A 22,814-nucleotide genomic window follows, 5' to 3' on the forward strand; every position below is an offset into this window, starting at 1 on the left:
TCTTTCTTCAAGTCTGGCATGTTCTTAGTCTTATCTTTTTAATATTGTCTGTGCCATTCCCACTATTCTAAACTTCTGGAATTTCTATTAGGTGTATGTACTTCTCAATCTATCTTGTATGTCTCTTACCTTTTTTAAACGTATTTTTATTTTTTCATTTCTCTGTACTACATTCAGGGTCAGTTCTTTAGTAAAATTTTTCATTAGACAACTCTCTGGACAGGCTTCTAGATGAATCACTAGGTAAGGCGTTTATGTCTGGTGGCCTTTTATAATGTATGTATGTATATTGTTGAAATAGGAGGACAGGCCACCTGCTAATAGTAAAGGATTCTTGGGTAAAATGAAGGAGACAAGGAAAGTGGTGAAGGTCACTGAGATGAGTGTATCATTCATTTCTTGATTTAAAAGCTTTTATCTAAGTATTTTAAAAATAAAAATCTAAGTAAAATAACTGATGATCAGTCTTGATGTTTTCTCTAAGCATTAAAGATAACTTAGTTGTATTAGCTGACAGGTGAGTTTGTTTTGTTCTTAACTTTACATTGGCAGAAGACAAAGAAAAGAGAGATCCAAGAGTTAGAAAACCTGTATTTCAGTCTTGGTTCTGCCAGAACTTTCAATGAGTTATTTAACTTTGTTGGAATAATAGTATGTACCTTGCCTATTTTTCAGCACCAAATTGTTTTTATGAAGATAGTTGAGATGATTGATTATAAAAATGTTTTGAAAACCACAAATATTGTTTATAAGATACAGAGATGCAAAAGTAGTATAAACTATACATTTAAATAATTTTGGAAGTACCATTTTAATGCTTATTTTCTCTGAATTAAGGTGGATAATGTATTAGAAGTATAGTATTAAACTTCGGAGAAGATGTATGTGTGCTTTTCTTTTTAAAATAGTCACCATTCTAAGTATTTTATTTTACTTGGTTTGTCCCAATGAATTAACTTGCTACAATATTTTTAGAAGAACATGTAGATGAAATATTAATTTAAATTAGATCACATCTGTATTCAACATCCACTATATATGAATAATTCATAGAGCTTTATTATAAGTCTAACTGCTCTATGTAATCTAAAGCAGATGACTTTTTTTCCTTTTAAAAGTATTAGAACTAACTTTTATTAATTTGGTTTAAGATAACTTAAATTATACTTAATTTTTTTCTTATTTTGCAGGCAACCAGATAAACTGGTGGTAGTCTGGACAAGAAGAAGCCGAAGGAAGTCTTCCAAGGTTTGTCTGTTTTTCATTAAGGACATCTTTTCAAATTTTATTTTTATTGAACTAGAATTTACATACAGCATAAGTCACAGGTCTTAATTATATAATTTTATGAGTGTTGTTCAATATACACTTGTGTAATTACCACTCCTATCAAGATATAGACTATTTTCATCACCTTTTTCCTTTGTGTCTTCTTCCAATCCGTTCCGAACCCTGAGGCTACTGCTATTCTGATTTTTCTATCATCATGGACTATTTTTGCCTGTTCTTGAATTTCATGTAAATGGAATCATACAGTAGTACTATTTTATGTCTGGTTTCTTTTGCTCAACATGTTTTTAAGATTTATTCATGCTGTTGTGAATATGGGTAGTTAATTTATGAATATACTATAATTTTATTTATCTGTTGATGAACATTTGGTTTGTTTCCAGTAAATGATCACTATTGTAAATAAATATGTTATTATTGTACAAATATTTTGAGGGACACAGATTTTCTCTTGGGCAAGTACTGGGTAATATGGTAGGTTCATTTTTAACTTTTAATGTCGTCCCACCAGCAATACAGGAAAGGTCCAGTTGCTTCAACTCTTGAATATCATCTTTTTCAAAGCACACATTTATAGTTTTGGGGGCATTATATTTTGGGCCTGTGATATTTTCTTATACATTTACAAATGAGAAAAGGTTCTAAAAATAGACTATAAAAATAGACTAAAACTGATAGGGTCTTCTATCAGTTTTGCTGAGTGAGTCAGTCTTAAGCTTTTGTGGAAAGGAGCAACATTAGGCCATCTACTAAGTACGGTAGATGAATCTGACTATAACTCTGAACATTAGAAATAGACCCTGAATGTTTTTAGCTATCAACAGAAAGTGATTTTTCTTCTTTTAATAATTTAGTAATACTACCTGTTTTCTTTAAAATTATGAAATATAGTGAAATACTTCAGATTAAAGGTCAATTCAGTATACCCATATTTGAAGTTAAGTATACTTTTTAATTTAATTACATTTTGAAAGTCAGTCAAACAACTTTTATTTTAGTCCAGATTCTTTATCATGTTGTATCAAACACTGATTGAATCCAGGTGGTAAAATGCAAATATATGAGGCTGTAGGTTGATTTTTCTCAGAATGCAGTATTTTCTAGAAGGAATTATTTCTTGTTGGACTAATTTTTCCAGTTGTGATGCTCTTATTATTTCAAGTCCCTGCTGGATATTTTACAATCATTAGGTTTTCTCTTAAAACATTATAGATGTACTTCTTTTGAAAATTTTATGAGAACCCATAGTGTGTTAAGCTTATTACAGCATATACATACTATGTTCATGTCTATGTGAAATGTTCTGTAAATTGTACAGAACAGCTAAATAAAGATGTAAAATTCACTTCCAGAGACTATGAAAGAAGTGATTATGATACTATTGTAAAATTTAAACAGATTTTTTTAACCTTGAGAAGTTTGAGATCCATGGTATTTTAGAATTCTTAAAAAAACAACAAACAAACAAAAAATCTTGTCCCCAGCTATTGTAATTAGCTATCAGTTACACTAAATCTGAAGACTAGAACCATCGTTTTCTCCTGAAAGAGTCTTCTGTTTTTTGACATTTTTCCTTTAAAATATGCATTATTTGCTGCTATGTCCCATTGAAATCACTTGGGGGAAAACAGATTTCTGCAACCATTGGTCAGAAAATTTTCAATTTTTTACTTTCATGTTTCTTTTTTTATTTATGTTTTTGACAAGGGGGGTAATAAGGTTTATTTGTTTATTTTTAGAGGAGGCACTGGGGATTGAACCCAGGACCTCATGCATGCTAATCATGCACTCTACCACTTGAGCTATACCCTCCCCTCTACTTTTACATTTCTGAAAAGAGTTTGGGCTACACAGTAATCAGGTTTTTTTAGTTTGTTTTTTGTTTTGGGTTTTTTTTTGTTTGTTTTTTTGGTCATCTATATAGCTTAATATTTATCTTGACTGATTCTGAGTACATCTAACTTTTTTGTATTGGTGGATTGAAATTTATAACTGACACTCATATAACAGATTAGACAGTAATAATAAAGTACATTGCCTTATTTAATTTGAAGTTCAACTTTCTTTGGGTACATATATATTTCTGAAGTTAAATATATAAAGCATTCACTGCTGAATCATTTTTTAATGAGAAAATAATTACCATGAGTAATTAACACAATATACAGCTTCCCCACCTCTTTTCTTCAAGTCATGGCATTTATAACAAAGATTTTGTCAGGCTGCAGTTGATTTGTATATGCTTAAATAAATTATTTTTCAGTACAGTATGTGACAGTAGAAAGCAGGGAAGTTGTGATAGACCAGAAGAATTATGACAGAATAGTCTGCTGCCTTAAAACCAGTTTTCAAAGTAGAAATTTAAACCCGAAGAGAGGTGGAAGAATTCCAGAGGGAAATAGAGCCTGAAAGTCCTCACCAGCTTTTTGATGGCATTACCATCTTTACTTCCTTGCTCTGTGGTTATGCTACAGCCTTTAACAGTGTGTTATGGTATCAAGAAGGGGAGGGTATAGTTGCAGAGCTTTGCCTTCTGGACGTGATGTTGGCAACTGTAAGGTAACTTTAAATGTGACATCTTAAACATATGGGTAGTTGCAGTCTTAGAAACTGAAAATCATCAATTTAACAACTAAATGACAATTATAAATTTTCCATGAAATATTCTGATTTTGTAGGGATCAGAAGTAACAAGTAAATATTTACTCTGTATTTTGTTGTATATTAGGTACAAGTCTTTTAGGTAAGATATGATACAAAATAATTAGAAAATAAAGCATTTTATAGAGTCAGTACCCCAAATCGAGAAATGTTGCTTTTTCCCTAGGTCCTGCCAAAGGATCTGTGATGTGATAAAAGGTGAAAAAAAAAAGTATAAGTGGAACTGAATAATGTGGCCTAATCCTTTCTACCATTAACTGTACTAGGATACTGGCAAAATGATTAAATAGCCTGACTTTCCTAACTATACTAAGGAGCTAAATAGCTCTATGCCTAATTATTTTCTAGGGAAATCCTTTCTATTACTCTGAATAAAAACTGATCAGGGTTCTTGTAGTTTTAAGGTTTGCCAATATGATGTGCTTTTTCTAAATCAAGTTCTTAAGAACCTAAATTACTGTCTCCGTGGATTTGTACAGTTAGATGTTTATTACCACAGCTATTTTTAGTTAACTGTTTTAGAATTTTCATTCTTTTTCCAGCTTCAGATTCTTTAATTCTGTTTGAAGTAGAAACTGTAGTAAGCTCTTTGAAAATAGAAACACCCCCCCCACCCCCTTCATGTTTGCTGCTATGTACTTCCCTGGTTTCCTCTCCAGTAAAATTTACTAGTCCTGTGTTTTGCTTACAGTATAATAATTAGCAAACATTATAAAGCTGGCATTGCCAGCTCCACAGCTGGACTAACTGATATTGCTACAGTGCCCTAACTTAGCTCTGTTGTACAGTCCCTGTAAAAAGGCTGTCGAAAAGCCAGAGCTCTAACTTACACCTTTTCCACTGGAGAGATGCTAGAGTGGTAAGAAAATGGCAGTGTACTAGCAACTTTGGAACTGGCACCTTCCATCTCTTTTTAGTAAAAGGGGGGAAAAAAAAGGATTTTAGTTTGTTAAGCAGAGTGTATTTTTGTTTATTCTGAAGTCTAATTATTACCATTCCCTGATTCAAGACTGAAGATTGAAGAAGGTCATTTAGAGGACCAGCATTAGGGTACCTGAGAAAATTATCTGATCTCACCGTCATCCAACTCTGCCCACATTCTCTGCTTTCCCCACTTTTGATCTCTGTGTCATATACATACGTGTTAAGACCTTAAGGATAGAAGACTATTTTCTTAACTACTGTGTGAGTCAGGGGTAGAGTTGGCTATGATGTCAGTTAGGTGAAGAATTCTGAACTTGGAAATCATAGAGTCCGTTCTCCTACTGATTACTAGTATGTGTTCGTACAAGCCATTTACTCTTTCATTGCTTAAGTTTCCTTATCTGCACCTGGATTAGCTCTCCTAAGGATATCTTCAGGTCTAAAGTTCTTTGATGGCTGTGTTTTCATTAAGAATTTTGCAAATACTCTATCTTTTCTGCTGTGGTTAATAAGAAAAGTTGAATTATTATACTTTTTCTTTTAATGTTTCTATTGTATGGGGAGGCTATGAAAATATAATTAGAGGGAGTTTGAAGAGACCAGAGAAATAGCCTGATCTACCATTGTAGTACATGAGAATTAGAGTTGTCATAAATATTCAGAATTAAGTATGTAGAGTTTTGATGAAAGATTATCTAAGGTGGGCAGAAATTTACTTTCCAAGATGGAGATTATTTACTTTGTGGAGTTTTTGTTCTAGGACTGTCACCAGGCTTGGAAATAGGCAGGGGAATAGAGGAATCTCTGGAGTTGTTTTTTTGTTTTGTTTTGTTTTGTTTTAATCAACAAAACTCAGTTCTTTACCTTTGGCTATGGTGTGCTAAGTGTCCTGTGGTGAGTGTCTACTTCTTTGCTTACCATAAGTTTTGTGATCTGGGGGCATTGGAGAGAGACTAGAGGGAGAGTTATTGATAATTTAGTTGGAGTGGGAGGACACTGCTAAACCTCTACCTTTTGCTGGTACTTTATTTTTTATTTTTTTATTGAAGTACAATTGACTTACAATAGTCTGCTGGTATTTTAACTAACAAGATGTGATAAGATTGCATGGAAGTAGTTTTCCATGATCTTGATCCCTTTTCAGTATCATTTCCTGAGTTCAAATCCAACTTCTGCTACTTACTTGCTGTGTGATCTTGGACAAGTCTGTACTTCAGTTTCCTCATCTGTTAAATCTCCTCCCTGACGTGGATCTGTGCTCATATACTTTAACTTCTTTCCCATTACTATGGAAGAATCGTCTGTGCTCCCAGCAAATGCCAGTCTGTCTCCTTGTGTACTATTAAGGACATTACTCTAGCAATTCTTTCTTTCCTGCATCATTGAATTTTCCCTCTTAACTGGACATTTCCCATCAGCATAAAAATATTTTTCTCTTATTAAAAAAATTCTCTTCTACACTATTTCTCTCTCTAGTGCCAACCTATTTCTCTCTTTCTCTTACAGCATAGCACCTCAGAGGAGTTGGATGTATTTGCTGTCTTCAGTTTCTTTGTTCCTATTCTTACCTGAACCCATTTTAATTTACTCAGGCATTTACTTTCATGACTCCACTGAAACTGCTCTTAAGGAGACAGTAATGGCTTCTGCTTTGTTAAATCCAGGGGTCATTTTTCAGGCCTCATCCTGTTCTGCCACCAAGATTTGACACATGATTGTTCCTTTCCCCTTGAAACATTTTTTTCAGTAGACTTTCAGAATACCACATGCCTCTGGTTTTCCTTCTATTTAACTTACCCTTCTTTCTTGATTCCTCCTCATTTCCTGGACCTGTTAATGTGCTCCAATGTTCAGTTCTTGGGTCTTTATTTTCTGTATCTGTATTCACTCCCTTGGGGTCCCATCCACTCTTCAGCTTTAAGTATCGCTTACATGCTGATGACTCCCTTTATAACTCAAGGCACATATGTCCAGCTGCCTATTTAAACATCTACACTTGAATATCTTAATAGGCACCTTAGATTTAATGTGTATAAAACTGAATTCCCAATCTTACTTCCCAAACCTGTTCCTTCTGCAGTTTTGCCTCATATCTGTTAGTAGCAATTCCTTTCTTGAAGTTGCTGAAGGGCAAAAGCTTTAGAATCAGCCTTTCTTTCTTTCATACAATTGGACAGCAAATCTTATTGATTCTATCTTGAAAACATGAAAAACTGTATGGAACCTGACCACTTTGTAGCACTTTTCTACCACCCCAAGCCAGGTCACCATAGTCTCTCCCCAGGATTACTGTAGTAGCTTTTTACTTGGTCTCCCTGTTTCCTCACTTACATCTGGAGCCTATTCTAAGTACGTTAGCTAGAGTGAGTCTGTTAAAAGATAACTTTGATCATCATTCCTCTGCTTACAGTCCTCCAACAGCTTCCCATCTCGCTCAAATTATTAGCTAGAATCTTTGGAATGGCCTGCCAGAGCCTTATATGTCTGGGCCCTCCATGATTTCTCTGGCCTGTTCTCCTGCTGCTCTTCTCTTTGATCTCTCTGCTCCAGCCACGTTGGCCTCGTTATCTAACTGCCTCAGCACCTTTCCAGTTGTTGTTCCATCTTCCTGGAAAGCTCTTATGTATTTACGTATCTGTTTCTTTCACCCCCTTAAGGTCTTCTCTTGTCACTCTCTCAATGTCACGTTCTCTGACTACCCTGTTGAAAATCATTACTTTCTCTTGCCCCTCCCATCCTTCTTCCTCACTTTCATTTTTCTCTATAGCCTTTGTCTCCACCTAATGTACTATCTGTTTTACTTAACTGTTTTGTTTATCTCTTCCTACTATTCTGTAAACTCTACTAAGGCAGGTTGCTTTTACTACTCCAGTTCCTAGACAGTGCTTGGCAGATAGTATCAATTGAGTGAGTAGGTGAATGAATGAATGAATGAATGGTAGCTACCTCATAGGGATCTTACGTAGATTAAATGAGTTTAATCGCTTTGGCAGCACATATGCTAATATTGGAACAATACAGATTAAATGAGTTAAACATAAGTAAATTCCAAACATGGATTGACATATAGAAAGTACTCCTTAAATACTAGCTTTTATTTTTACCTTCATGGCATGTTCATGGACAGTTCTTCAGCTCACAGGGTTGAAGACTTAGTTGAGCTATCTTCGCATACCATTTTCCATCAGCTTAGGCTGGAAATGCCACCTCAAAGGAAGAGCTAGAGTAGTGATCCCCCACATTTGGGGGGGTCCTTAGGGAACCTTGATAATCAAAATTCACAAAGAAAAAATCTTTAAATTTGTAAGTACTAGAACTATTAACCTAAAAAACTGCTTTCTTATTTACTTGCCCTAAATAAGCATTATAGTTTATGGGAAATGAACTTAAATGCAGACCATACAATTATTTTTCCTTTTTAAAGAATGAACTTTCCTTTAAGTTCCTAGATCCCAAAAATAATTTAAAAAATATTTCTCCTAATATGATTTTTATTCAAGAAGAAATAGCTTTTGAAAATATGAGACACCTCATTTTTGCATCTTCATGTGTGTGTGTAAATGTTTATTTACAGATTGTAATTTGTAGCTATCATGTGATATAACTGTCATGGCCCAAGTTTAATGCTTGGAAATTTTTATTTGACTAATCATTTTTGTTTTAGGAAGACGGATCTAATGTATAGTTAAACAGGGTCAATATACTTTTGTAAATTATTAATATTGCATTTCCTGTACTTTAGATTGAAGCCATTATTTTTATTCTGGTAGGCTCATAGCTGGCAGCCTGGAATAAAAAATCCATACCGTGGTGTTGTAGTGTGGCCTGTTCCTGAAAACATTGAAATCACTGTGACACTTTTCAAGGTAAGTTCTGGTTTATAAGGTATAGAATTTATTATATAATCAGGATTCTAAATGACAGAATATTTCAGTATTCATTGTTCTATATATTTGGGTCCAACCTGGTACCTTACTGTGTATTATTTTTAGAGATAACAGCAATTTATAACAACAGTTCAAGTGTATTAGGGTGTTTCATGGTCTATAAAGTCTGAATAATTTGGGAATCTTTTTGAACTTATTCCAATTGAGGTCAATTGGAATTCTTTTATGACTTCCTACCTTCTGTCCATAGGAAACGTTAAAGTGCATTTTCTGTGGAAAGCTGAGGTTTGTGAAAGTCTTAGTTCTGAGCCTCATCTTGTTACACTTGATTAATAACAGGATGTTTTAAAATTAGTATATGATAAATATTTTATTGATGTTAACATAAGTTTAAAATGAATATTTGATAAATGTTTTATTGAAGTTAGTATTTTATAAATACTATAGCTTAAAAGCAAAATTCTGGTAATAAATTCCAAGAGCAGATCCAAAAACATAGCTGTGCATATACCTGACTCTTTTATGTGTGTTTTTTTTCTTGGAAGTCTTCGTTATTTCTTGAAACATAAAATAGTCCTCACATGTGACAAGCACTAGAATATTTACTTTCCTAACCAACTCCTTACCTGCTCAAAAAAAAAAAAAAAAAAAAAGAAAGATAGTGGGCACAAGTATGTCACAGTTTCAGCCTTCTTGAAAATGGTGAAATTAGAAAACAAATGCTTTATTTCTTCTTTGAATCATTCTAATTGTGTTGAAGTTACTTTTGCAGAAGGACAGAATGAAGAAGGGCATCTAGTTAAGCATAAATTAGTAACAAAGTTGGAAAATCCACTAAATTGTGAAAATCCACTAAATATTTTACAATATGAAATCTAGGTTGGGCAGAGTTATATGGCTTAGAGTGCGAAATCACTGTGTAAAAAAGTGCCTTTGATTTTGTAATCCAACATATTAATTCACTTGTTCTGGAACTACTGCAGAGATCAATAGAACAAAACAGTATGATGAATGTTAATGTACTAACCCATGAATGGGACACTACTTTCAAATGCTCTGTGTTTCATAAATACTCTGTTTTATGAAATATTCATAACACTTCATGAATATCTTATAGTTTTGATATATGGTTATTGACATTATAACACTATTCGATTATGCTTATTATATATACACTATATTTGATATGTTTGCTCAGGGAGAAGTAAAGGATGAGATTGTAGCTGCTCTTCTTCTTTTTTTTTTTTTTTAATTTCCAGGAAAGATCAGAACCAGCCTATTGCCAATAAGACCTTTAGAGTACTATTTCATTTAATTCTCACAGCAACCCTCAGGGTCTATAATTATTCCCATTATACTGATAATGAAACTGAGATTAAAGAAGGTAACTTGCCCAGTCACTCTATGATTTAGCCCTGAGTTTTTTTGTTGTTGTTGTTTTTTGGGTTTTTTTGGAGGACAGGTAATTAGGTTTATTTGTATATGTTTAAATTACTTTTTTTTTTTTTTTTTTTAGTGGAGGTACTGAGGATTGAACCCAGGACCTTGTGCATGCTAAGCATGCACTCTACCACTGAGCTATGCCCTCCCCACTAGCCCCGGGTTTTTTTGGGGGGGTTTGTGTTTGTTTTTTACATTGTACTGCCTATTCCATAATAAAACCCACAAGAATATAGATTACAACAGCAAAATCTCTGACATGCTTGAGGTAGACTTTTAAGTAATCTCTTGTGTGTTTTGATTTAGTCTGTTTATATTGGTAAAGCAAATGAATGGACATAGTTACACGACTTAAAAAAATGGTGATAGAGAACAAGGGGTTAGAATAGAGCTGATAAATGGCTGACAGCCATGTGTTTGGGGAAAGGATACGCACTAACTGAGTGATTCTGAGTTGAAAGTGGCTGTTGAAATGTGTAATTTGGAGGATTAGAAGGTAAGTGTAGTTTTCAAGTACTGATGAGAATGTTCAGCATATCTTTATCACTGAACTTTTATGTCTTTAAGTGCTAGTCTGTAGGGAAAAAACCCGAATGCCCCTTCCTCCCTAGTTTGCCAAATTACATATTTTTCTTCAGTTGTGCTATGGAGGCGACCTTGTGACCATTTAAAGTGTTTAAAGAATATTTTCAGCCAACACCTTTGACTCCCCATCTTCCCAGAATTCTAATAAAAAAACAGAAAAGTTAGAACAATTTTTCATTCTTTTATGGCAATTTTTGGATCTTGTTTTTGAACAGCATTTAAAATACTCAAGTGGAAAACTTTTTCATATTTCTCCCTTGCTTTTACTTATACTAAAGTTTCACAATACACACCTTAAAATTTGCAAATAGGAAAGGACTGTTCTGAACCCTTTTTGTCCTTAGTATTCACAAAGGTGTGCTCATAGACAAAGTGCTTTTTAAAAAAGTTATCAGTATGTTTCATTTTTCTATAATATAACCTGAAATTAATTTCTTCAGCCTTCATGCTTGATTTTGAAATTTGAATTAGATTGAAAATAGCTATTTCTAGTAAATGGGGGAAAAAAAAGCCTTTTTGGGTTTTGAGAAGGCAAATGGCTCTTTAAGCCATTTTTAGTTTTTCTCTTTATTGCAGTGGTAAGGAAAGAGACACTAGAGGATAGAGAGTAGGATATAAAGAAGGCTTAATTGATTCAAGCTAGAAGCAATTTTCATCACAAATGTTTTGGTTTAGTCAATAATATAATTAGTTGTATAGAAATACCTTGTTTTTACTTCTTTTTTTAAAAAAATAGACTTTATTCTTTTAGAGCAGTGTCGGGTTCACAACAGAATTGAGCAAAAATACAGAGTTCGCACATAGTTCTCCCCACCCACAGATGTATACTCCTCTACCCTCAACATCCCTCATCAATGTGGCATATTTGGTATAGTCGATGATAGATATACCATTTTAAAGTGACTTGAAAATGAACGTTATTGTTGTTCCTTTACATCTTTTTAGTGATTTTGCCTTATCAGATGTGTCTCTTGGTCTCATTAAAATTTTTCTTTTAGGGATAATGCATCATCTATGTTTCTAAAAAAAGTTTCATCAACTTTGAGAATTAATGTATGTCATATGTAAGGCACTGTTCAATATTTGTAAATTTTTAAGATATATTCATTAATTCATTTGTCAAATATTCTTGAGAGCCTACTGTGTGTCAGGTACTTTTCTAGGGCATAGGGACACAGTGGTAAAACTGAACCAACAGCATGCTTAAAACCCAGACAGACCTGGAACTGCAATGTAAGTTTAACACTTATTTGTGGAAAGTTACATCTTTTAGGTCTCAGTTTTCTGTTCTGTTAAATGGGAATAAAAATAGTACATATTTCATAAGTTGCTGTGATGATGAAAACCCTTAGCACAATAACTGGGGCATAGTGTGTGCTTTGCAAATATTTATTATTATTGTTATTATTAATTGCCAGCTGTGCTAAAGCTATGCTGCATTCTTCAACAACGTGGTGCAGGTGTCGGTAGGCAGGAAGGGTGGTAAGATGTCTCCTTCCTCAGCATTGTGTCACACTAAAGGAGCACTGTTCATGCCCTAAATCCCTCATGAAAAATAAGCCAACAAATAAAGAACTAAAGAGTTCAGAATTTATCCCATAGGTTAAAGAAATCTGAAGTTGGTATTAACATGGTCAGAACTGGGGTTTGGAAGAATTAATCTGTGTACAAGATTGACTGGAGGGCAGAGAGACTGAGAGAATGCAGCAATCACTTTTATCTTGAAATAGCCTGGACACAAAGTAACAAGGACCCAAACTCAGCCGTGGCAGTAGAAACTGAAAATTAATAACAGACTAAAGTGGAATCAGTTGTGAATAAGATGCTGCCCCAGGAGAAGTGTGTGGGACCTGAGACCCAGTAGGGAAGTAGCACCTGTGTGTGCTCACTCTCACTCTCAGAACCTCCGTCCCTCCCTCACCTCTAAAACATGGAGTTGAACTTGAATAAGTCAGATGCACTATGATGTGACCCCACTACTCTCTTTTATATGTCTTATAATGTGTTGCCTTTTGCCTTTACTTATTCTAATATCTGTGGAAATCCTATATAATCCCACCTAGCCCAAATGCTTCCTTGCTCGTAAAGCTTTTCCTGTAAGAAATGGTGTTGTCTTCTTTAAAAAAAAAAGTTCTTGTTTTTGGCAGGGGGAGGTAATTAGGTTTGTTTGTTTGTTTCAGCGGAGGTACTGTGGATTGAACCCTGGACCTCATGCACACTAAGCATGCACTCTACCACTGATCTATACCCTCCCCCAGTGCTGTCTTGTAATCTCTAGTAAAACTACGTATTTCATTCATCATATAACTACTGAGATTAGTTGTCTTCATCTTTGAAGGCAACAACTATATTTGAATCCATATTACGCCTCTGTAATTCCTTATATAAGTAGCCAGTGAATATTTGTCAAATAAATACTTGCAAAAGTGTTCTTCACTTTGGAAGAAGTTGTATTTGGTTGTAGGATCCATTACCCTTAGTCAGGTTTCTGGTGGTGGAGGGCAGATGAGGGTATTAACATCCAATTTGCCACTTTGTGTAGATTATGAAGTCCTTTGCAGTGCTTTGAAATTCCAGATGTTTATATAACTTCTGCACCAAGAAAACTGTGCCTCAAGTGGTACTTTGAGTTTAAAATACTTACAGGTATAAAAATGAAGGCAGGGCTTTATATGAGCATTTAATATCTTAATAAAGTGCTTCTTAGTAGTTCACGCACTAAGTTATCAATCTCTGTGTTTTTGTCTTGTCATAGATGCAATGGTGGAAGATAATAATATGCATCAACATAAGTGAAATAGAGAATTTCTTAATATAAAATACTGATTTAAATTTAGACAAATTATGGAAATTTCTTAAGAGTAGGCCATTCTGCCTCTCCCATTTTTAAGAGTTGATAAAAGCTAAAAGAAAGGCTTTGTATATTCTTAATTGGATTGATTGTATTAAGAACCGTATTTCAACTTTATATTTTGCTTTTGTTACAGGATCCTCATGCAGAGGAATTTGAAGATAAAGAGTGGACATTTGTCATAGAAAATGTAAGCTAATTATAAATTCCATCACCTTTCATATTTTTGATTGTATACCTTACTAAGGCACATTAGCTTTTTGGTAGTAGTAGAAGTATAAATTATAAATATTAAATGTTAATTTGTAGCTTTTAGTATCTTTTAAAGGATATGGTAGCCAATAGCAGAATTATTAGTAAATATTTTTGTTAAAAGTGCAGAAACAAAAATTATCTTCAGTATTGAACTATGTATATACTCTAATGTGTTCTGTTTGGGGCTTGAGGGAAAGATAGTGTTTTGTCTTTTTATCTGTTCAGCATCTGACATGGTGCTTCTCACATAACAAAATGCTCATTTAAACATTTGTTGAAGGCGATTATGAATGACCTCAGAAATCTCTAAAAATGAAGTATATGGTTTAACTGTTGGGTTGAGGGATTCTAGAGTGGTACTTTAATAATCATCTTCAATTAATTTACGTATTGTGGAGTCCCATGTGACTTGCAGGCATATAGTAGATGTTTAATAAATGTTTATTGAATGGAGATTAGGGAAGTCAGGCAGTGAAAATACAGTGAGAAAGAGTGTGTGTTCTGGAGTCTGATAGACCTGATTTTAAGTTCTAGCTCTTCCATTTATTAAGCTCTGTGATGGTGATAAGATTGTTAACTTCTCAGTAATAAATTTATAGGGTTGTTGTGCAGATTAAATAATTTCAGTGAATATTAGCTTTTATGATTGTCATCAGTATCATTGTCATGATCATCATTAAATTTCTAAAATATATTTGTAGCAGATTTATAATGTGCTTTGCAGCATATTCTTCCTTTCTGTGCCTGACTGTTTTAAAATAGTGGGAAAAGCATTTGGGCACTTTATCTATCAGTAGCTGGGCCATTTTTAGACCTGAAGATCTGGGAAGCTTGGGAGAGGGATCAGGTCCAAACTCAGTACATGTTCTGATGGCTGGATATCAAGCTGGTGTCATTGTGTTAAAGTTTCACATTCGTTAGCAATTCTAGCTTTTCTGTAGTGATAGATTTGAACACTATACTTGGAGTAGCCATTGAGGTTTTAAAAACAAATAGACAAACTTAGAATTCTTGAAATTGGTTACTGCCTCAAATTCTAGCTTTCATTCTCACGTCAAGAGCTTCTCCCCAATGAGATGGTTTTATGGTTTTCAGTACTAATGGCTCTGTTATACATCCGAAGTTTCTTTGTTAACTTGATGTATTAAAGAATTAGCCAGTTAATTTTAGGTTGTGATTAATGGTAAAAGTATATAAACACTAACTTTATGTTTGTGTAGAAAGATGTTCTTATTACATAGTTAATCTTAGGATAGAGGCACATCAGTTCTAAATTTCTGAGGAATAGGTTATAAGCTGTTACTGAAAGGTACAAGTAAAAAAATAAATAAATAAAGCTGTATGATGTAGATTAGGTTTGAATGCAAAAGACATTCAAATCTATAAGATTTTAAGAGACATCTTTTTCTTACATTCTGTGTTACATATTTTATAAAGATATTTTAAAGGTCAATAGAGGAATATTAAATTTAAAATTAAACAATTGAGATTTAAATGGATCATGAGATTAAGAGATATATTTTGGATTACCCTTTCAATATTAGGATATGTGTTCTCAAGTGAAAGAGTATATTTATATCCTTTTTATGAAAAATATATTTAAGCTCAGAAACTTATTTTGCTTATTTGCCTGTTAACTCAAATGGTTGAATTTGCTAGAAATCTGACTGTTAGGTAAGGGAGTGGCCTTAGTAGGAAAATGGAAAATATATTAGCATTTCTTTCTCCAAGTGTTTATTATTAAATTAGGTTCACAAAAATCCAATACAAATTATATAGATGGCTTTTAACTATTATTCATATTGTTTATAAAACTTTATAAAACCAATATTTTAATTAAACTGTTACCAGAGATTAAATATCACTATGTCATTAGATGATTTTAAAGTCCTTACTCTGAGTTATGATGTGGAGAGAAAACTGCATTTGTGGAGATTTTCAGGCATTTTTATGCTTTTTTTTTTTAAACTTTATTGTTATTTTTTTAAATTGAGTTAAGTTATGCTTTTTAACAGCTGAGAGATTTTCTACCTCCTTGTCTCTCTAACTTATACTCTTATTTGAAAAAAATGCATTATCTTTTTGTAGATCAAATTATTGATTTTCAATTTCATAGAGAATGAAATATTTAAAACAATTGTCTAGTATATCATTTTGGAATCAATTAATAATGCCCTAATTTATATCTTTCTTAATAAAAATCAATATCTGCATATATATTTTCTGTATACTTTTATTTCTGGAATGGATTATGAATGAGTATTATTGCAAGTTGCCTACTCTGAACTTTTTAGCACAACAGTTCTCTTCCACTGCTCCTTGTTTCTATAATAGTTATGTCCTATGCCAGATTAGGAAAAATAAAAAAGAAGACTGAATTATGTTATAAACTCACTGTTCACATAAACGAAGGTATTAGCCTTTGTAGTAGAAACCCAATTTTTTAGTCATGGATATTAAAAACAAAACAAAACAAAATAAAACACCATCTTTAAAGAGATGGTCAAAACTTAGGGGAATCTAGGTATTAAAGAGATAATTTGAAGAAAAATAAAACGAACCAGAATGTGAGGGGGAGTGGGCAATTCCTCAGCTATTAATCATAATGGCAGCACTAATAATGATGCTTGCTAGGAGCTCAGTGTAAGAAAATAAATAGTTTACTAGATGAACTTTTTTATGATTTTATTATTACTGACTTTTGCCTTTTTTATAGTTTTTATAGAAGCATTAATGGAAATTGACCTATTTTACTAATATAATGTTTATTTTTAAAGAGAGTTTAACAAAAAAATGTAAATATTAAATTCATCTGCCTCCATCATTTACTTACATTCTACAAAGTTACCCGACTTCAGAAGCATGGTATGAAATTATCATACTCTTAATGCATGGAAAGGAGCATGAATGCACATGTTGTGACTAAAGGATTTAAAATACATTAACTTAAAAGAGAATACACTAATTTGTATGCTTTAAATTAGGATAACATAAATTGTGAACTATCTAATGTGAAAGGATAAGTTTATATAATTAAACCTAAAACAAAACAAAAAAAGTGCTGTATTCTCACCTGGAAGATAGATGAGAGTTGGGCATGTCTTCCTCTTTAGTTTTCAGGAGGATGTCTTGCTTCCAGGACCAACTTCTGTATTATGAGAGGAAAAATAATTTTGAGAATAGTTTTTCTCTTTACCTATCCAGGTGTGTTAACTCTTTTTATGTTCTGGAAAAGCTAGGTCAGTTTTCTGAGACGCTAACAGGACTCCTGCTTGGATAAGTAAATTTAATAGGGGAAAAGTTCTGTATCATTTATCTCTGTATCCACCACTATTTTTTTCTTTACATAGTGCCTTTTGTGTAGTAGGTGCTCAGTATATGTTTGATGAAAGAGTGAGTGAGTGAATGATTATAGTTAAACCCAATATCCTGTAAGGATTATTCTTTTTAAGAGAGGAATTACATTAGCGTTCATCAGCTATATGGAGGAAAAATTCAAAAAGTAGGCTAGTGGCAGATACTATGTGAAGGATCCATATGCCATTACAGTAGAAGCTCTTCTGATCATCTCTACTTAATTTACAAGGATTGCCTCATACTTTCTATTCTGTCTGTAAAGTGTCTGCTTTTAGGCCCACATATGTCAACATGGTTAGTAGGCTGTCCACTGACAGACACACTTCTACATATTTCTCTCACAAGTGAGTTGTAAGTTGAGTTTGACCCCTTACAAGACCTCTTGTAATGCTGTTGACTTGTTATTGTAGTTATATAATTTAATTAGATATTTCATAAGACAGTGAAATATCAGTTTGACGAATTATTTCATTATTTCATAAAAACTTAAATGCTTTAGAAGGAGTTGATAAAAGTGAATTGTAAAAAAAAAACTGCTGTCAAATCTGGTGTGAAAATACAACTGTAAAAAATTGGGAAAGATTTATGAAAATCTGGAAGGATTTTGCATTCAAATTGCTTGTCTTTTGTCCTTATGTATTCATTTCATTTAAAACAGATTGAAATGCACTAAATGATATATTATGACTGTTGATTATATGAGAAAATCAATAATAAAGTTATACTCAATGAAAAGGCCATAAAAACTGGTGAATGAAACACATTAGTATTATTGAACAAAATTAAAATGTTTGTGTATCAATATTCATAATCCTTTCCTTTAATTGACCAGTTCTATGTGCCATTCAGATCATTTAAGAGGGATTCTACTATAAATATATATTAAACAAGCCATTCTCATGAGATCTGTCCATATACTCATCTATAGGATCAAAGAACTGTTCTTAGAAATTTTTTTTAAACCAAAAGTCAGTGTAAGTGGACATTATATTTTTCAGGTAGTAGTAGTTTGCTTTACTTGATTTTATCTCATAATGTATTTTTAACCTTTCAAATAAGTGAACTAGTATTCATTCATTCATTCATTCATTCAGTAGCAATTAATTCACTGAGCATGTATTTTGTGCTGGGCACTGTTAGAGGTACTAGAAATAGAGTGATGTAGAAAACACATTAAAAAATATCTTCCTTGTGGAGTGTGTGTGACAGATAATAAAAATCAGTGTGTATGAAATATATACTGTGTTAGATAATATAAATATATATTGTATGTTAAATACATGGTAAATATATAGTATGTTAGGTAAGTGCCAAAGAGAAAAATCTGGGAAGGGGAATAGGGATCCCACTATCTTTATGGTTATATGAAGATAATAAGCCTTATTATTTCTTGTAAGGTCTCTAAAAGAGAATTAAGGTACACTTGTCAAATTAATTTAAAAGATATTTTAATAAGAGTTTATTATGTGAATATTGTAAGGTGTGAAAAAGTTTAAAAATAACCTTTGGACTCTATGTAAACCTTTTCCTAGGCTACAGCTCCCCTCAGTGGTGGATGACAAAATTGACTTTTCTCTAGAGAACAGTTTTATTCCTGTAGCAATAACATGTTACAAAGTTGTGGGCTGCCTTACATTTTAAATGTTTCCACATTTCCATACAGAAGAGCTAGTGAATTTCAAAGACCTAACCTCTGTCTTTTTCTTTCTTAAACTCTGGGTTTTTTTTTTTTTTTTTTTTTGAAAGTCTCTTGATAAATTGTTCTGACTGAGAAGGTATGCTCTTTGAATGGAATTTTGATACTTTTATTTGTTTTTTACACTTTGTGTTATAGCCCCACAATTGATAAAGTTTAAAGTTTTTGTTTAATATAAAATATACCAATAAAACAGAGAAGTGTCCAAAGTATATCACCCTAACAAATTTATTGGACACTTAACTATATACTAGATACTGTGTAGAATGATATATACCCATTATCTCATTTACTCATTGCAATAATTTTGTGAGTCAGATATTAATAACCTTATGTTACAGATAAAGAAAGTGAGGCTGTGAGAGGTTAAGTAACTTGCTCAATGGTATATAGCTAAGAAGTCAGGATTTTATCTGGTCTTGTCTTTTTCCATGGCCTTTGCCCTTAATTCTTATGCAATAACTACCTCCCTTAGTGACAAAGATGAAAAGAAATAATTTGAAGTTGTAGAATCATAGAGAAGTTTTAGATCTGTCTTCTTTGATGATCTCTGTGATGTATATACGTAATGGATTAGTAAAGATAGCCTTTAATTATTGTACATATTCAGTCTAAAAGTTATTGGGATGAATTACTTGACTGCTGATAGACAGTACAAAGTGGAATTCTGGAATTGATCCATCACCAGAATTCTTTTTTTTTTTTTTTTTTTGAGTAAAAGATGATTTATTCAATCTGAAGAGAAACCAGAGTCTAGTCACCAGAATTCTGAATTTTTTTTCTCAAAGGAGCCTTCCCGCCTCTGTGTAAATTGAGATAGTGCTGCCTTCATTTTATTGATTCTTTTGTTTCTTATCACAGAGATTTCTCAGTTCTTTCTGAGTTTTCTTCTTTGGACCAAAAAACTACTTACATATAAGTCAAAACTTTAGAGGTAGTTCTACCACTGCTGGGTTTCTGACTGTGGACAAGTTATTTAATCTCTTACAGCCTCAGTGTACTCACATATAAAATGGCGTTAATATCTACTTCATAGTTTACTGAAGATAGAAATAATGTATGTGAAGCATCTAGCAGTAAGGGGTAGCTACTTTCATAATGTTCTTTCCAGAGGGCATAGAAAAATATAAAGGAAAGGAAGCTGGAGTTCCGAATTTATTGTTGCAGTATTTCTTTTTCTACTTCTTTATACCACTTACACCTCTCAGTAATATCTAGACTTCACCATCATTTCAAAGGAATGACAAGGCAGCTTGTAAACAGCTCACTTGGGTTAAATTCTTTTTCAAGTTTTCAGCTTTTGACTTTGGACATCTTCCTCTCATAAATTTAAAACAAGATTAAGAACCAGTTGGTTTCGGAAATAAGCAAGTGCTGGTAATTTATTAATATCTACCTCTGGGCCTGACAGTCGGTGTTTGTGTTTATCTATTATATGAATATGAACATATGAATATACCTTAAAAGCAAATATAAATGAGTTTAAAATTATCTGTTATTTTGTAATATTGTATTATTTACAATCCATTTCCCTATTATTGGCGCAGATCATCAAGAATGGATACTACAAAGAATATGTTTTTCTTTCCTGGTGCTTTAAGTCATCCAGCTAAAATCAGACCCAGTAAAATGTATTTGTAAATTATATTCATAAGTCTTAGTTTTAAAAATCTAAAAATTTTCATTCTTTGGATTATTTTGATTTTTGAATGAATAAAAATGCATATTGATGAAAAGCACCAGTGTGGGTTGAATTTATTTATTTATTCATCATTCTGCATTTAATGTGTTATTTTCTATATGCCCAGTCATTTTGTTAATATTGAAAATACAGTTTATTAAGACATGCAGAATTTCATTGATTTTAAGATGAATATTTTTCTCCCACATTTTAACTCCTCTGAAATTGTGATCACCTTACATTTTTGGTGTCCCACAATTATAACTAGTAGTTTTTTTCTTCTTTTTTTAGTGCTGTATGAAATAATGGTGCATCAGTTAAAGACCAATGAAGGCTTATATTTGATGGTATAAGTAGCCCATCCTCCTAATGTTTATAGACTAGTAAGGGTGTTATTAAGGAGAGAAATGCAAGAAAAAAGGTATCCTTAGAGGATTGTAAAGGAGGGCAGAGTCCAGGAAAATTTCCAGGTGGAAGTGGCTGTGGAGCTTAGTTTTTAAGAAAAAATGGAGTTATGCAGAGAAGGTAGTCCAAGCACAGGAAGCAAGAGAGACAATGGTGAGTTTAGGGTGGTAGTCATTCTTGATGAGATAATTGAGAAGAAGAGCAAAAAAGCAACCAAAACACAAAATTAGCTTCTCACTACAGATCAGTAGACTTCTGTTTTTCTTAACTTGTTAACCCAGTAAATTTAATAATAGGCGTGTGATCAACTTGAGGTGCTGTGTCCCCCTTAGAGGAGATCTACAGGGTATCAAAATGTGGTTTCTTGGGGCCACATATCTAGTCTTTTTTCACTATTTCTACCTGTGATCAGCGAGATGGGCAGTCCGGCTTCTCAGTGCCTTTTTAATTGTCATTTATTTGATGTTACCTCCAGAAACCTTTTAAATGGATAGGATGGAATATTAATTATGTTAATTCCAAGAAAGCACTATAAATACTCCTCTATTTTTTTTATTAGATTGTGTTGAACAGGATTGCCCAATCAAACTCACCTGACAAGATTATACCAAGAACAGAGATGATATACTAGCTCAAACAATACAATGTAAACAATATAAAATCACGAAGTTTCTAAGCTTATTAAATTTAAGTTTGAATCCTCCTCCAGGAGCAAGTCAGTCTCTTGATCTCACAAAGCTGTATTCTGATAAATTACCTCTACTTTTTCTTTCAGAAGAAAAAATATATATAAATGTTTCTTTTCTCCTCTAATAAATTTCCTTCTGTGTCATCTCAGCCAAGGGATCTTACTCTGATGGCAGGGTATGGACTGGATATCTTTTTCAGAAACTATAGCTTGCACTTTCTTCCATTTAAACTAGTGTAGCTTCTTCAGTAGCTCTAAACTGGGATTATCTTTTCAGACCCAAGTGTCTCATAGATACTCCTTTTCCAAAATTCCAAAGGGTGAATAATACATATAGGAATACCACAACCCATATCACAAAAATTAGAAGCATTCCTTTTCCCATGTAACCAATACAATTTATACAGTTTATAATCTAAGTACCAATCAGAGGTGGCCCAGCATTTTAGGATAGGACATTTGCCCTGGTATAGTCCTATTTATAGTCTACTATTAATGTTTCACCCCCTAGAAATGTGATCCTGTTAAACTTTCTTGAACCTAGTCAATCCCTGTTGATATTCCTTGTATATGAAAGTATGTTAGTTGGACAGAGAGGAGATTCAAACTTTCACTAGGAACATACTGCACTTTTTGTTCTGTTAACCAGTAACTAAAGAGTGCTTTTAGTCAAAAATGGCTATATACCTGTATCTGTTAGAATTATATACTTTGTTATATCCTGTGTATGGTAATAGTTTTCCTCTGAGGTTCATTCAACTTCGTAGTTAGAAAGCCAGATCTTTCCCCACCCTGTCCCATGAAGTTGGTCAAGACAGAAGCGCAGCACCAGTCAGAATGGCTGTCATTGAAAAGTCCACGGACAATAAATGCTGGAGAGGGTGTGGAGAAAAGAGAACCTTCTTACGCTATTGGTGGGAATGTAGTTTGGTGCAGCCATTATGGAAAACAGTATGGAGATTCCTTGAAAAACTAAAAATCCCATTCCTGGGCATATATCCGGAGGAAACTCTAATTCGAAAAGATACATGCACCCCAGTATTCACAGCAGCACTTCTCTCCTCCTTTCCTCCCTTCCTCCCTTCCTTCCCTCG

At 33.2% G+C, this 22,814-nt stretch overlaps 1 protein-coding gene across 7 annotated transcripts in view; it reads left to right on the forward strand.

The window, feature by feature from the left end:
- Positions 1-22,814, forward strand: part of EHBP1 (EH domain binding protein 1) — a 281,810-nt gene that overhangs the window by 45,891 nt on the left and 213,105 nt on the right. For all 7 annotated transcript variants that reach the window (XM_074341201.1, XM_074341202.1, XM_074341207.1 and 4 more), the window contains exons 3-5: positions 1,191-1,248; positions 8,646-8,741; positions 13,775-13,828. In XM_074341201.1, the coding sequence (XP_074197302.1) occupies positions 1,191-1,248; positions 8,646-8,741; positions 13,775-13,828 (208 nt within the window). The remainder of the gene's footprint in view (positions 1-1,190; positions 1,249-8,645; positions 8,742-13,774; positions 13,829-22,814) is intronic.

This window comes from Camelus bactrianus, chromosome 15, assembly GCF_048773025.1.
Source record: "Camelus bactrianus isolate YW-2024 breed Bactrian camel chromosome 15, ASM4877302v1, whole genome shotgun sequence".
Classification (NCBI taxonomy): domain Eukaryota; kingdom Metazoa; phylum Chordata; class Mammalia; order Artiodactyla; family Camelidae; genus Camelus; species Camelus bactrianus.